Consider the following 17,064-nt stretch of genomic DNA (forward strand, 5'->3'; position numbering starts at 1 on the left):
TAAAAAACTCCATTTTAGATGTTACAGGAATGTAGGAAAATTTCACGATTACCAGCATGTTCTCCTATTTCCGATGATGCCGTATGTAGGCCCTGTGTCAAATTGCTACTGATTCCCCTCTCGTTATGATTCGGTCCACTGCACAGAGGCCTATTTTGTGGAAAAGGCGGACAAAAACAAAAAGAAAAAATTCAGACGGAAATGAAAATTGGTATCATGGATTTTTAGGGTCACTGACTATGAATTCTATGTTATTTTCTCAAAATTCGATATTCGATATGGCGAATCAAAAAGGTGGAGATTCTAATGACAAAATCGTTTATTCGAAAAAAAAAACACGTTCACAAATGTTTGTGACGCTGTTTAATTCGAAAATAATTATATTCGCCGTTAAATTAAATGTGGCACACGAAAATGTTTTGAGAGTCACTGACTATGAATTCTACGCTATTTTCTCAAAATTCGATATTCGATATGGCGAATCAAAAATGGTGGCATTTCTAATGGCAAAATCGCTTATGCGAAAAAAAACACCTTCACAAATGTTTGTAACGCTGTTAAATTCGAAAATAATTATATTCGCCGTTAAATTAAACGTGACGCACGAAAATTGCGCAATTTCTAGTTAAAATTGATTTGTTTGAGGGAAATAAGGTCATCAAGGTTTTGAAAATAATTAATTTTGGAAAATATTCTGTACGCTACTTTTATGATTTATCTAAAAATAATACGTTTAAATATTTTGTACAATAAATTTTCAACTATTTACACACATCTGTTGCACCCGAGCTAACATCAGAGTCGTTTGACGAAGACGCAGCTATTGCTTGTGCATAAGAGGGCAGCAACAATTGCGTCGCCCCAGATGACAATTCGTCAGATTTGTTGATAGTTTTAATCGTAAACTATAAATTAAAAGTCTGATAACAAAAGCGACCAATTTAGAACATCTGTCATGGTATCTTTTCTGGACGATTTTCACGAATACATTTCTCGATATTTTTGTGCCGTTCTTTCACTATTCTTGAGCTTCCTTGAATAGTTGCCCGATTCACAGTGGTGTCCATTTGACAATGAGGGATCCATGAGTGGCAGTAGGCATACAATACCACAGAAAACGTTCTACCAACATTTTCACAGTATCCGCACAATACCGTTTCAGGAGATCTACATTAGCACCGAATCGACGTAACAGAACTTACATTATAATGTCTGCTTGAAATTTAAATGATTTCTTTATTTTGGTAAAAACAGTTTCTCCAAAGTTTCACCTTTTTCCAGTGTTCCATTTGTGTCCTGCGTGGCGTCGGTATAAACTGTTTACCGTCACTTGCTTCAGTGAGTACACCGAACTACAGGAAAGCAACACACGTTCCTGTTAAGTCCGCAATAGAAGTGAACAAAGCGCTAACAGGTCCTGGACGTAGCGAGATCGGCGAGGCAGTGCAGCAGTTCCCAGTCAGGAAACACTCGAGACCGGAAACAAGCTAAGTCATCCAGGCTGTATAGTGGCGGGATAAGAACAGCTATAAAGTACAACTAGGAACGAGCCGCGCCGCCAGCCCGGCCATAATAGTCGCCACCGGGTGGCTCCCCGTAAGACGGCGGCCCGCAGCAGCCACTCGCAGCCTCATTTTTGCAAGGTCTTTGTCATGGCCTTTCTGACACGTCCACGTCCGTGCTGGGTGGCGAAACCGAATTACCGTCGGATACAAAAGTTCCAAATGAAATTACTTATACAGATTATAGAATATTTCCCGCCAATCGCACTCTACAGTATTCGCTAAAATACTCAACGTCGACTTTAAAATACTTATAAATTTAATCACTTGAGAATAACATTGAGGCAAACATATCTGGTTTCAATTACACTATGGAACCAACTTAACTTCCACGACACTATAGCGCACGCTTCTTGGTTAGGCGAGAGTGGTGATACTGAAAATGATTGTGAAAAACGCAGTGGTGCCTCGTGGTACGAGATTTCGGGGAAAAAATCGAAAGTCTATACATTAAACTTCATGTTAAAATAAAGCAGACGATCAAAATCGTTAAAACTCACAGCTATATTGTTCAGTTTCAAAAATATTAACGGATAACAACAATAAAAAACAGTCAATTTCGATGTCAGTGCCGGCCGGTGTGACCGAGCGGTTCTAGGCGCTTCAGTCCGGAACCGCGGGACTACTACGGTCGCAGGTTCGAATCCTGCCTCGGCATGGATGTGTGTGATGTGCTTAGGTTAGTTAGGTTTAAGTAGTTCTAAGTTCTAGGGGACTGATGACCTCAGATGTTAAGTTCCATAGTGCTCAGAGCCATTTGAACCATTTTTTTCGATGTCAGTATTTATACTTGTACAAATACGAGGGTAATCCCAAAAGTAAGGTCTCCTATTTTTTATAAGCACATAGACCTGTTTATTTCTACAATGGTTCACATCAGTTTACAGCTTGAACATTTAACTATTTTTCGACATAATCACCATTTCTGTCGATGCATTTTTGTAGACGCTGTGGCAGTTTTTGTATGCCCATGTCATACCAGCTCGCCGCCATGCTATTCAGAAATTTATGAACGTCTTCTTTCACTTCGGCTGGGTCGGAGATTTTCTCCGCTCAGGGACTGGGCGTTGTGTTGTCCTAATCATCATCATTTCATCCCCATCGACGCGCAGACCTGCACCAGACGAACGGTCTACCCGACGGGAGGCCCTAGCCACACGACATTTCATTTCATTTACCTCGTCGTCAGAGCTGAATTGGTTTCCGGCCAAATGTTCTTTTAAAGTAGGGGACAGGTGATAGTCACTGGGGGCCAAGTCAGGAATATAGGGTAGGTGGGTGATTATGTTCCACTGAAACTGTTGCAGGAGAGCATCGGTTTGCCGAGCGATGCGTGGGCGAGCGTTGTCATGGAGAATGTGTATGCCCTTGCTCAAAATTCCTCTTCTCCGGTTCTGAATTGCCCGTTTGAGTTTTTTCAGAGTCTCACAGTACCCGTCAACGTTAATTGTGGTCCCAGCGATTCAGCTCCGACGACGAGGTGAATGAAGAGGTTCATAACTTTCTGAACAGCATAGCGGCGAGCTGGTATGACATGGGTTTGCTTTAAATACACACTGTAACGGTCGTGACCGTTAGTTACCTTTGAGATTGGACATGGTGAGTTGATGTTACTCAAGAATGTCCTTAAGGCGCCAAAGACGCCGTTATCAACACCTCACGGAGTTTGAACTAGGTCTTGTCAGATGTAATAGGGCTACGAGAAGCTGGATGTCCCTTCCACGATACTGCGGATAGACTTCGCAGGACTGTAGCCACTGTACCTGACTCTTGGCAGCGATGGTCACGGGAATGTACTGTCTGAAGAAGACCGTGCTCCGGACGGCCATGTGGCACTACCGAGAGGGAAGGCCGTCGTATTAGGTGTATAGCTGTGGTGCATCGCATAGTATATACAGCAGCGATCTGAACAGCAGATGGCACAACAGTGACACAACGAATTGTTACAAACCGGTTACTTCAAGGACAGCTTCGAGCCAAACGCCCTGTAGCGTGACCGGCCGCGGTGACCGAGCGGTTCTAGGCGCTTCAGTCCGGAACCGCGCGACTGCTACGGTCGCAGGTTCGAATCCTGCCTCGGGCATGGATGTGTGTGACGTACTTAGGTTAGTTAGGTTTAAGTAATTCTAAGTTCTAGGGGACTGATGACCTCAGATGTTGAGTCCCATTGTTCTCAGAGCCATTTGAACCATTTTGAACCCTGTAGCGTGCATGCCACTGACCCCAAACAACCGTCATTTGCGACTTCAGTGGCGCCAAGCGACAGCTCACTGGAGGACAGGGTGAAAGTCTGTTTTGTTTTCTGATGAAAGTTAGTTCTGCCTCGGTGTCAGCGATAGCCGTGTGTTGTTAGAAGGAGGCCAGTTGAGGCCCTGCAACCAAACTGTCTGCGTGCTACACACACTGGGCTACACCTTGAGTTATCGCCTGGTGTGCGGTTCTGTATGACAGCAGGAGCAATCTTGCGATTATCCCACGCACCCTGACTGCAAATTTGTACGTCAGTCTCGTGAATCAAATTGTTGTGCTGCCATTCACGAACAGCATTCCAGGTAGTGATTTTCAATTGGAACTGCTTGCCCACAACCGCTGTTTTAAGCCAATATGCTGCTCTACATAGTGTCGACATGTTGCCTTGTCCTGCTTGATCACCAGTTCTGTCTCCAATCGAGTACATATGGGACATCATCGGGTGATAACACCAGCGTCATCCACAACCAGCAAGAACCGTCCCTGTATTGACCGACCAAGTGCAACATCCAACAAACTGACATCCGACACCCGTATAATACAGTCCATGCACATTTGCATGCTTGAATTCAACATTCTGGCGGTTACACCGTTTATTAATGTACAGTCGTGCTCAAAAGTATCCGAACGACCTGAACTGCATTTCGCCTGATTCGCATGCAACCGGCATAAGGCGGCTGTCTAGCAGGTCCTCTAATCGCTCTTTGGTACAGTCGATTGACTATTGAAAATAGTTCCAACATGTGACCACTAGAAAACACTGCTCTGTATCGCAGTAACTCAAGATGTAAAGTAATACCACGATACTACAAATATCAGGGAACACCTTATCACAGATAAGACTGTCTTTAAGACTTGTAAGCTCGCATTTATTACAATAAATGACATACCTGAAATGTTACCACTCTCATTATTACGTCAGATAGGTAATGCACGTAGTAAGTTCGTCGTATTCATGATTTCCTCTTCAAAGTAACATATAGTACTTATTATTTAAAACAAAATGACATTAAAAATTTAAGTTATTCACGAGCAGTTAGTTGAGAATATGTATGAACTTCAAATGACACGGCGGAACGTCTCGTTCTGCATATGTATTCAAACCCAGGTGAGGCAGACTACGCAAACTTTTCGTGACTGACGCAAACTAGCAGTCATTCCTGATTAGGATTACAGAGAGTGATATACCTCGATTTTAGACAGTATCAGTTAGCAAATATCAACTTCAAATTACATAACGCAAACATTTTTAACATAATAAATATTGCTTCTTCACAAGTAACTTACATGAAAGGCCGTGAGACAAAGCTTTGTGTTGGACAGGGATTCGAACCCAGAACCTAATCGGATTGATATCGAAGCACAACCAACTGTGACATATCGGATTTTCTCGGCAGTAGCTAGGTGTTTTAACTAAAGTGACGAGACGAAACACTAATTTTTTCCTTCCCAGGACTCCAACCCGGCACCTATCGCTGTTGTATTCTAGGGAAAACGAACGTTAAATATGGGTTTGTTGCACCAGCAGCGACATGTGAGCATGTTTGAACTAGAAATAATATGACGAAGAGTTCACTGCTCACTGGGAATAGAGCCCCACACATATCGTTGTTGACTACACACAAAGAGACGTCAGCTACCGAATATTTCTCCACCAGCAGCTCGGAATAACATCTTGAACTTACAGTGTTCTCGCAAATAGTTCTGTGTCCCACTGGGAGTCAAAAACGTCAGATATCGATAGTGTTGACAACGATGGAAACAACATTAAAAATTGAAATTGTTATCCACGAGCAGATAGGTGTTCTCATGCTAGAGCTTGATAATACATAACGAAATGTTTCATGTTAGTTACTTGTGAAGAAGCAATATTTAACATGTCTCGTAGTTCGTTAACAGGGACAAGAGATGCTGGGGAGGAATTCGCGTCCGTTAAAAATGTTTGCGTTATGTAATTTAAAGTTGAAATTTGCTAACTGATACTGTCTAAAATCGAGGTATATCACTCTCTGTATGCCTAATCTGGAATGACTTAGTTTACGCCAGTCACGAAATCTTTGCTTAGTCTGCCTGAACTGGGTTTGAATCCATATGCAGAACGAGACGGTTCGTCGTGTCATTTGAAGTTCATACATATTCTCAACTAGCTGCTCGCGGATAACTTAAATTTTTGATGTCATTTTGTGTTAAATAATAAGTAGTGTATGTTACTTTGAAGAGGAAGTCATGAATACGACGAACTTACTACGTGCATTACCTATCTTACGTAATAATGAGAGTGGTAACATTTCAGGTATGTCATTTATTGTAATAAATGCGAGCTTACAAGCCTTAAGGACAGTCTTATCTGTGATAAGGTGTTCCCTGATATTACTAGCATCGTGGTATTACTTTACATCTTAAGTTACTGCGATACAGAGCAGTGTTTTCTAGTAGTGACTTGCTGGAACCATTTTCAATAGTGAAACGACTGTACCAAGGAGCGATTAGAGGACCTACTAGACAGCTGTGTTATGCCGGTTGCACGCGAATTAGGCGAAATGCAATTCAGGTCGTTCGGATACTTTTGAGTATGACTGTATCAGAATTTCACATTTGCAATGGCTTATCTCACACTTATATTGACCTATGATCTTGAAATGTTAATCACTTAAATACGCTACGTAGAGAAATGTATTAACGAAATGTCATTACTCAGCATGAATTATTTTTGGGTGCTGCGATTTTTTTCCGTCAGTGGATAAGAACAAAGTCTTTCGCGACGGCACTGTTCTCTAAAACTTTCTCGGAGTTCTATTCTCGTCAGTTCAGGGTAAAACCTTGAGTATTTGACGATTACTCCCATCGTCTTCGTCAGGAGCTATAGTTGCTCGTGCCGGGGACGAGGGAGGTAATCGTCGAAAGATCGAGGTTTCACCCTGAACTGATTCGACAAGAAGTGCGAGAATGTTTTATACGTACTCTGAGATACATAATCATTTCACATCACAGTCAATAAAGATTAGTCAATTGATGTTATGCCAGAACACGAGCATTAAAGTGGAACCATCGCGGAAAATAACCAGTTCGGTCAACGCTGAAGGTAAACTAATAAACGAGAAAGTATCCCGGCAATGTTGACTGCAAATGGCTTTAACAGACGATTACATTGCAATTCCAACTATTGATCAACAAAACTTTTCTAATAGTTCCAGCAGTCTACAACTCTGACAGTTAGTGCTATATGCCAACTATTACATGTCAATGGCTTGTGAAATGTAGGGGAAAAAAAACTCCATCCGAAAAGGTATCGGAAGACCCAACGGTTCCAACAGACCGTAGTGTTATCCTTACGCGATAGGCGTCACTTGATGCGGATATGGAGGGCCTCGTAGTCAGCACACTTGCCTCCCCACTGTTCTCAGTTTTCGTGACCGAAGCCGCTACTTCTCAATCAAGTAACTTCTCAATCGGCCTCACAAGGGCTGAGTGCACCCCGCTTGCCAACAGCGCTCGCCAGAACCGCACGGTTAGCCTTACAATTGCTAACCAGTTCCGAGAGCGCCTAACTTCAGTGATCTGATTGGAACTGGTGTTACCACTGCGACAAGGCCGTTGGCTAAAACGTAGAAGACACCATGTAAAACGTGTTACTTTCAGACAATGGCAAAGATATCTTCTCCAATTCACAATGCTTTAGTTTATGAATTGTGGATAAAGGGTGGAAAAGACCCACCATGGTTTAATGCCGAAATTCGGAAGATGCTGAGGAAACAGAGACTGTTGCGCTCTCGGTGCAAAAGAGAACACACAAATGACGGTAAACTAAGGTTAGTAGAGATTCGTGCGTCTGTGAAATGATCTATGCACGTAGCACACAACAACTGCCACCGTCACACCTAAGAAAAAAATCTGTCAGAGAAACCGAGAAAATTCTGGTTCTACGTAAAATCGCTAAGCGGGTCTAAGGCTCCCATTTAGTCCCTTGTTGAACAGACTGGTGTGGCAGTTGAAAATAGCAAAACGAAAACCGAAGTTTTAAATTTCGCGTTCAAGAAATCGTTCACGCAGGTGAATCGTACAAACATACCTTCATTTGTGAATGGTGGGCTCCATGTGGTTCCCAAGTTGTAACAAGCGTCTCTGGCGTAGAGAAACAACTGAAAGATTTGAAAGCAAATCAGTCACCAGGTCCAGATGGAATCCCAATTCCGTTTTACAAAGAGTACACTACGGCATTGGACCCTTACTTAACTAGCATTTATCGCGAATCTCTAGCCCAGTACAAAGTTCCAAGCGACTGGGAAAAAGCACAGGTCACTCCTGTATACAAGAAGGGTAAGAGAACGGACCCGCAAAATGACAGACCAATGTCTCTAAGTTCAGTTTGCTGCACAATCCTTGAACATATCTCAGTTCGAATATAATAAATTTTCTTGAGACTGAGAAGCTTATGGCCACGAATCAACATGGTTTTAGAAAGTATCGCTCGTGCGAAACTCAACTTTCCCTTTTGTAACATGATATACTGCGAACAATGGATGAAGGGCAACGAGCAGATTCGATATATCTAGATTTCCGGAAATCCTTTGACACGGTGTCCCATTGCATGTTGTTCACGAAGGTACGAGAATATGGAATAATTTCGCAGATATGTGAGTGGCTCGAAAACTTCTTAAGTAGCAGAATTCAATATGTTGTCCTCGACGGCGAGTGTTCATCAACGTAGAGTATCGCCAGGAGTGCCCCAGGGAAGTGTTACAGGACCGCTGTGTTTATCTATACACATAAATGACTTGGTGGACGGGGTGGTTGCTTACTGATGATGCTGTGGTGTACGGTAAGGTGTCGAAGTTGAGTGACTATAGGAAGATACATGATGACTTAGACAACGTTTCTAGTTGATGTGATGAATAGCAACTAGCTCTAAATGTGGAAAAATGTAAATTATGCGGATGATTAGGAAAAAACAACCTGTAATGTTCGGATAAAGCATTAGTAATGTACTGCTTAACAAAGTCATGTCGTTTAACCCTCGAGCGGGCGCGCCGTTTTTCGTAACACGAGCGGGAGCGCGGCGCACTTTGTACACATGAAAAGAATAGCTTTCCTTATGTTACCGAGGTAAGTCATGCATGATCAAAATCATAGTTTATTCTCAGTTCATTTCAACAAGGAGAAAATAAACTTACATAATATGAGCTAAACTACTGTTTTATTAAACAATAATGAAATAAATTTTCACTACAACTCTTTTGCCAAGGACTGGTATTAAAGAGGCAGTAATGATGCATTCGAAGAATTAAGCAGTGCAGTTGCATCAGATCTCGGTCAGCTGCTTATTCGATCACTAATTATCTCGTAGACAACTGCCTCAATGTGGGATTATGTTGCTATTTCCTAGCTGGGGTCATTTTTTTTAACTGATCGTAAATTTTTTCTCGCCAAGCTCGTTTTGTATTTTATATTACTGCTGCTCCCTTGGACATACGACAACGCAATTTCTCGCTGTGTTACCTGAAGCAATACTGAAGGAATAGGTATAGGTTTGCAGTTGTGAAACAAAAATGGAAGCGCACAAAATCACTTTATTTTTGGTTGACGCATTTTATACACAAGGAACGCACGCTCGAGGGTTAAATATCTGAGGGTAACGTTGCAAAGCGATACGAAGTGGAACTAACATGTGAGGGTGTGGTAGGAATGGCGAATGATTGACTTCGGTTTATTGGGAGAATTTTAAGAAAGTGTGGTTCATCTGTAAAGGAGACCGCATATACACTCCTGGAAATTGAAATAAGAACACTGTGAATTCATTGTCCCAGGAAGGGGAAAGTTTATTGACACATTCCTGGGGTCAGATACATCACATGATCACACTGACAGAACCACAGGCACATAGACACAGGCAACAGAGCATGCACAATGTCGGCACTAGTACAGTGTATATCCACCTTTCGCAGCAATGCAGGCTGCTATTCTCCCATGGAGACGATCGTAGAGATGCTGGATGTAGTCCTGTGGAACGGCTTGGCATGCCATTTCCACCTGGTGCCTCAGTTGGACCAGTGTTCGTGCTGGACGTGCAGACCGCGTGAGACGACGCTTCATCCAGTCCCAAACATGCTCAATGGGGGACAGATCCGGAGATCTTGCTGGCCAGGGTAGTTGACTTACACCTTCTAGAGCACGTTGGGTGTCATGGAAAACATGCGGACGTGCATTGTCCTGTTGGAACAGCAAGTTCCCTTGCCGGTCTAGGAATGGTAGAACGATGGGTTCGATGACGGTTTGGATGTACCGTGCACTATTCAGTGTCCCCTCGACGATCACCAGTGGTGTACGGCCAGTGTAGGAGATCGCTCCCCACACCATGATGCCGGGTGTTGGCCCTGTGTGCCTCGGTCGTATGCAATCCTGATTGTGGCGCTCACCTGCACGGTGCCAAACACGCATATGACCATCATTGGCACCAAGGCAGAAGCGACTCTCATCGCTGAAGATGACACGTCTCCATTCGTCCCTCCATTCACGCCTGTCGCGACACCACTGGAGGCGGGCTGCACGATGTTGGGGCGTGAGCGGAAGACGGCCTAACGGTGTGCGGGACCGTAGCCCAGCTTCATGGAGACGGTTGCGAATGATCCTCGCCGATACCCCAGGAGCAACAGTGTCCCTAATTTGCTGGGAAGTGGCGGTGCGGACCCCTACGGCACTGCGTAGGATCCTACGGTCTTGGCGTGCATCCGTGCGTCGCTGCGGTCCGGTCCCAGGTCGACGGGCACGTGCACCTTCCGCCGACCACTGGCGACAACATCGATGTACTGTGGAGACCTCACGCCCCACGTGTTGAGCAATTCGGCGGTACGTCCACCCGGCCTCCCGCATGCCCACTATACGCCCTCGCTCCAAGTCCGTCAACTGCACATACGGTTCACGTCCACGCTGTCGCGGCATGCTACCAGTGTTAAAGACTGCGATGGAGCTCCGTATGCCACGGCAAACTGGCTGACACTGACGGCGGCGGTGCACAAATGCTGCGCAGCTAGCGCCATTCGACGGCCAACACTGCGGTTCCTGGTGTGTCCGCTGTGCCGTGCGTGTGATCATTGCTTGTACAGCCCTCTCGCAGTGTCCGGAGCAAGTATGGTGGGTCTGACACACCGGTGTCAATGTGTTCTTTTTTCCATTTCCAGGAGTGTAGGTCGCTCGTGCAACCTGTTCTTGAGTACTACTCGAGTGTTTGCGATCCGTACCAGGCCAGATTGAAAGAGGACATCAAAGCAAATCAGAGGCGGGCTGCTAGATTTGTTACCAGTAGGTTCGACCAATACGTAAGTATTACGGAGATACTTCGGGAACTCAAATGGGAATCCCTGGAGGGAAGGCGACGTTCTTTTCGAGAAACACTGTTAAGACAATTTAGAGAACCGTCAGTGCGGTGGCTTGCGGAATATCTATGTAGATGTAGATGAAGATGTAGATGAAGCAAGTAGAATTTCAAAGTAGTAGTAAGATAGTACGTAAATTAAAATATCACGTGGTACTATAAGAATTATAAGTAATTAATATTTAGTTCCTTTTTGTTACTAATAACTGTCATTCTTCTTAGATTGGTGTGCTGCTTGGTGGTGAAGAGAAGAACGTGCGCACTCAGATGAAGGCGGTAATAAAGTTTGAAACAGAATTAGCAAAAATCATGTCACCACAAGAAGACAGAAGGGATGAAGAGAAGCTGTATAACAACATGGAGCTGGATTTGGTGCAAGCGAAGGCCCCCTTTGTAAGTTCCATCTATTCTCATTGCTATGCCTGCAAATAAGATTTATAATTGTTTGCTTTTCTTATAATACTACATTAAAAAGTCGGAAATGAAATTTAGTAAATAAAATCTCTTCTTAGCAGATAATGTATGTATATTTGCTTCGAGATCAGTATGTATTAGATGTTACTTCAGCACTTTTTTCTCGCTACGTCATTTCTGAGAACTACTTGTTATGGGTCAAAATGATTAACTAGAGAGTTTCAAAAACGTTCATCGATTTCACACCACACATCTTCTACAGGGATAAAAGTAGAAACTTGGAGTAGAATTCAACTCATGCAACTTCTCGGCAGTATCTCTTGAAAGGATGGCATTTGACGTTATTGATGGTGATCCGTCCGTCGGATGGGGGCGTTAAGTTTGGCGGTGGTCTTGGTGCTATTCGCGAGGAGTAGGCTATGCACCGGCATCGTGTTTTACATTCTCCCTTCTGTCATCATCATTCAACACAAACATAACACCGCGCAATACATGCATGCGTTACACTCACCTGTACTATACAATTACACATACGCCACAATTGTCGCATATCCGGAAGGAAAGGGACCAATGTGCGCGTAGGAAGAACATAGTTTCCGACAGGCAGCTGAACCTACGCTCGTTCGATTCCCAGCCGGATCGGGGATTTTCTCCGCCCAGGGACTGGATGTTTGTGTTGTCCTCATCATCTCATCATTATTCACGAAGTGGCGAGATTGGAAATGGAAAGACTGAAAACTTGTACGGGTGCTGATGACCACGATGTTGAGCGCCCCACAAACCAACATCATCATTGTCATCCATGTGAAAAGGTTTCCGCCGTGATTGTGGCCTCACGGCGGTAACTAACAGCCTTTGAACGCGGAACTGGTAGTTTGAGCTAGACCCATGGGACGTTTCATCTCGGAAATCGTTTGAGAATTCAATATTCCGAGATCCACAGCATCAGAGTGTGCCAAGAATACCAGATATCAGGCACTGCATCTCGCCACTGACAACGCAGCGGTTGACGGCCTTCACTTAACAACCCAGAGAAGCGGTGTTTGCTAGAGTTGCCAGAGATTACAGGCGACCAATATTGCGTGAAATAACTGTAGAAATTGCGTTGATTGGCTGTTCCGTCGGTTCCTGGTAGAATAGTCTACACATTATGAATGAAACACACACAACTTTGATGTAATATTCTACATCAATGAATTTGGTGATAATGGGCTATGGCAGTGCAGACCACACGACGCCATGGACCCGATTTGTCAATAAGGCACAGTGCAAGCTGGTGGTGGCTCGATGATGGTATAGACTGTGTTTACATGGAGTGAACTGGGTCCTCTGGCCCAGCTGAACCGATCATTGACTGGAAAAGGTTAGGTTCGGCTACCTGAAGACCATTTGCAGCCATTCATGGATTCCATGTTCCCGAGCAACAAAGGAATTTTTTATGGATGACAGTCTGCCATGTCGCCGGACCACAATTTTCCCGATTGATTTTAAGAACATTCTAGACAGTTTAAGCGAATGATATGGCCATCCAGATCGCCCGACATGAATCCCATCGAACATGTATGGGTCATAATCGAGAGCACGGTTCGTGCATAAAATCCTGCACCGGCAATAATTTCGTAATTATTTACGCCTACAGAGGCAGATGGCTCAGTATTTCCGCAGTGGACTTTTAACGGCTTGTTGAGTCCATGCCACGTCGAGTTGTTGCACTACGCCAGCCAAATGGAGATCCGACACGTTATTAGGAGGTAGTCCATGACTTTTGTCACATCAGTGTCTTTGGTGGTTAAATCAAGTAACTAGCAGGGAGGTACTGATTAGAATTGGGGGAAAAAGCAATTCATGATACAGCTTGACTATAAGAAGCAGTCGGTTGACAGGACACATCTTGTTTATGATGGAATCGTCAGTTTGGTTAAAGAGAAAAGAGTGGGGAATGAAACCTGTAGAGAGGGACCGAGGAATGAATGCAGTAAGGAGATTCAAACGGATGCAGGTTTCAGTAGTTATTTGGAGATTTAGAGGCTTTCACAGGACACAATAGCGTGAAGAGCTGCATCAAACCAGTCTTCGGACTGATAAACAACATGGCGCTTTACCTTCTACAGCGTAAGCGGAGTTCTGATCTCGCATTGTACAATTGGCGTCCACTGTCGCTTGATATCACTATACGAGATTATTTCGGATGGTTCGTTAAAGAGTCTGTCTCTGTGCCAACCCATACAAGTACTTTGGATGGACTATGACACCGTATTTAACAGCAGTGACTGCAGTATGTCCAGAAATGGTCAGAAAGTATGGGGCGAGCTTATTATCGTTTGGATGCTGGACCTGCCTCTGGTGGAATGCACATTTGACTTGGATGAAAGGTAAACGAAAACTTTTGATCCTAATCGCAACTGTAAAAAGTATATTAGTTTTGCATCTACATGAATATAAAATTTATACCCTTGTAAAATTGGGAGGTTCTTTTGAAAATAAAATCTTTTTTAGTCCCATGCGTAAAAACTCACTGGTGACTACGTAAGAATCTCAAAAAAATGCACACCATTTTTTCATATATATCCTACTGGAATATGCCATCCAGTAGTTTCCTCAAGGGAGCGCCTTCTCTTTTGTGAGAGGAAATGAAAGACGATAAAAAAAGAATATAAGAACGAAATGTGAGGGACGGACCACCATCACGTCAATGGCGGACCGCAAGTTGCCCATGGGCCGCGGACTGTGCATCTCTGATGTTGAAGATATATAGTCTTCAACATGAAATCGGATGAACTTGTTTGGAACAACCTGTAATTACTAACTAAATCAACAACCAGGAGAGAATTCCTACGTAAATGATTTTCTTTTACAAATACACTACAAGTTTCATTTACACTGAAGTGCCAAAGAAACTGGGTTAGACATGCGTATTCAAATACAGAGATATGTAAACAGGCAGAATACGGCGCTACGGTCGGCAACGACTATATAAGACAAGCATCTGGCGCAGTTGTTAGATCGGTTACTGCTGCTACAATGGCAGGTTATCAAAATTTAAGCGAGTTTTAACGTGGTGTTACAGTCGGCGCACGAGCGATGGGACAGAGGGTCTCCGAGGTAGCGACGAAGTGGAGATTTTCCCGTACGACCATTTCACGAATGAACCGTGAATCCGGTAAAACATCAAATCTCCTGCAGGAACGGGACCAACTACGACTGAAGAGAATCGTTCAACGTGACAGAAGTGCAACCCTTCCGCAAATTGCTGCAGATTTCAATGCTGGGCCATCAACAAGTGCCAGCCTGCGAACCATTTAACGAAACATCATCGATATGGGCTTTCTGAGCCGAAGGCCCACTCGTGTACCCTTGATGACCACATGGCACAAAGATTTACGCCTCGCCTGGGCCCGTTAACACCGACATTGGACTGTTGATGACTGGAAACATGTTGCCTGGTCGGACGAGTCTGGTTTCAAATTGTATCGAGCGGATAGACGTGTACGGACATGGAGACAACCTCATGAATCCATGGTTCTGCATGACAGCAGGGGGCTGTTCTACCTGCTGGAGACTCTGTAATTGTGTGGGGCGTGTACAGCTGGAGTGATATGGAACCCCTGTAACGTCTAGATACGACTCCGACAGGTGATACGTACGTAAGCATCCTGTCTGATCACCTGCATCCATTCATGTCCATTGTGCATTCTGACGGACTTTAGCAACTCCATCAGGACAATCTACACACCACACGTCCAGAATTGTTGCAAAGTGGCACCAGGAACACTCTTCTGAGTTGAAACACTTCCGCTGGTCACCTAACTCCTCATACATGAACATTATTGAACGTATCGGGGATGCCTGGCATCGTGCTGTTCAGAAGAGATCTCCACCCGCTCGCACGCTTGCGGATTTATGGACCGCCCTGCAGGATTCATGATGTCAGTTTCCTTCAGTCTACTTCAGATATTAGTCAAGTCCATGCTACGTCGTGTTGCGGGGGCACTACACGATATAATTTCCTGTCTATTCATTTTTTAAGCTGATCGTTTTCTCTGATTGTTCTTGCCAAGTGAATAAACGAGATCGAAGAGCTGGGCTAAATATTTTATAAATGTCTGGCTGCCGGTATCGTGTCTTTGTACTTTCAATAACTTTTGTAGCTCTTGCTGGACTGATGTAGGCCATGAGTGATGGTGCAATGCAGACGTGCGAAGGGGAGAGGGACGTATCTGATGTATGGGTCTATTACTACATGTAATGCAACCAGCACTCAACAGGTCCGAGCTCTGATGCGTCTACTCAGTTTGATGACAGTCACGATAAGGTTTCACCTCTTTATAGGACAAAACGTGCTAGCTTCTGAGTTGCGTCGCTTCCCTAAAAAAAGTAACGATGTTTTCTATATGGCACAAGAGAGTCGACTGCATTCAGTCCGATAGAGAGTCATGTTAGTTATCCACAGAAGTAGAAACTTACGCATCCGAACAATTTTTGCATTTATTGGAAAGCTACTTAGATACAAAAGGAAAAATTGACTAAGAGGGGCAGCGACGGACGTCCACTGTCTGTGATTCCATTGAAGCATTTAGTAGGCTGTAACAGCCCGTTCCACTTATATGAAAGGAACCTGCGCTAATACTACGAGAGAAAACCATCTAGGACAAGAGGATAAGCCGCTTAGTGCATTGGGCCCACATAACAAAGGAAACTAATTAGTCTAATCAGTCTATCACAGATAGGTTCCAAACTGAAAATAATACAGAGAAGAAGTTCTCAATGCAGACAAAAGGTGCAATGAGAAACAGCAGGAAGATCATAACAATGGTAACATAAAATCTGAAGTGATGCAGAAAGAGGCAAAATGTAGTTTCGAGGAAGTTATAAAGTGCTAAGGCATAAGTATAGAGAATCCCAGTATACAACGTTGAGCAGAACAATCGATACAAGAGCCCCAAACAACGAAAAATCTGGAACGAAACAAACAGACGATATTTGCTGATAAAGTTTTAAAAAATGTGAGATGGGGGAACAGGGAGACTTCAGTCTGAAGAGATACTGCAGGTGGGAGGAAATGAATTATAGAGACACAAACATCAGTTTCATAATTCAATTGGGCAGAATCCTCAGAATTTTTACAGCACATGTAAGAAGTACAAGACTATAAATAGACATTGGGAACCAAAATGAAATCCAAACTGACAAAAGATATCGAATTTAGGGGAAAATTAATACGCAGTGGACTTAAACATCTGTACATACCGAGATACGAAGCAACATTTAATATCAATAGTGAACTATTTGTTGGCTTGAACATTCTTATAAAATAAGGTATAAGTTTCAGTTTGATACCAACGGTAGGTAATGATAGAGACACAGCCATTTACAATCAAAATGTACTGGCAATTAATATTTACATTCTGTGTCGGTGAGGTCATACATGAGACAGATGAGAAGAAATTTTAGCGTTTCAACTGTGTGATT

At 43.7% G+C, this 17,064-nt stretch overlaps 1 protein-coding gene across 3 annotated transcripts in view; it reads left to right on the plus strand.

The window, feature by feature from the left end:
• The window catches only part of LOC126184691 (endothelin-converting enzyme homolog), a 416,586-nt gene that overhangs the window by 316,374 nt on the left and 83,148 nt on the right, over nt 1-17,064 (plus strand). For all 3 annotated transcript variants that reach the window (XM_049927185.1, XM_049927186.1, XM_049927188.1), the window contains exon 7: nt 11,404-11,574. In XM_049927185.1, coding sequence (XP_049783142.1) covers nt 11,404-11,574 — 171 coding nt within the window. The remainder of the gene's footprint in view (nt 1-11,403; nt 11,575-17,064) is intronic.

This window comes from Schistocerca cancellata, chromosome 4, assembly GCF_023864275.1.
Source record: "Schistocerca cancellata isolate TAMUIC-IGC-003103 chromosome 4, iqSchCanc2.1, whole genome shotgun sequence".
Lineage (NCBI taxonomy): Eukaryota > Metazoa > Arthropoda > Insecta > Orthoptera > Acrididae > Schistocerca > Schistocerca cancellata.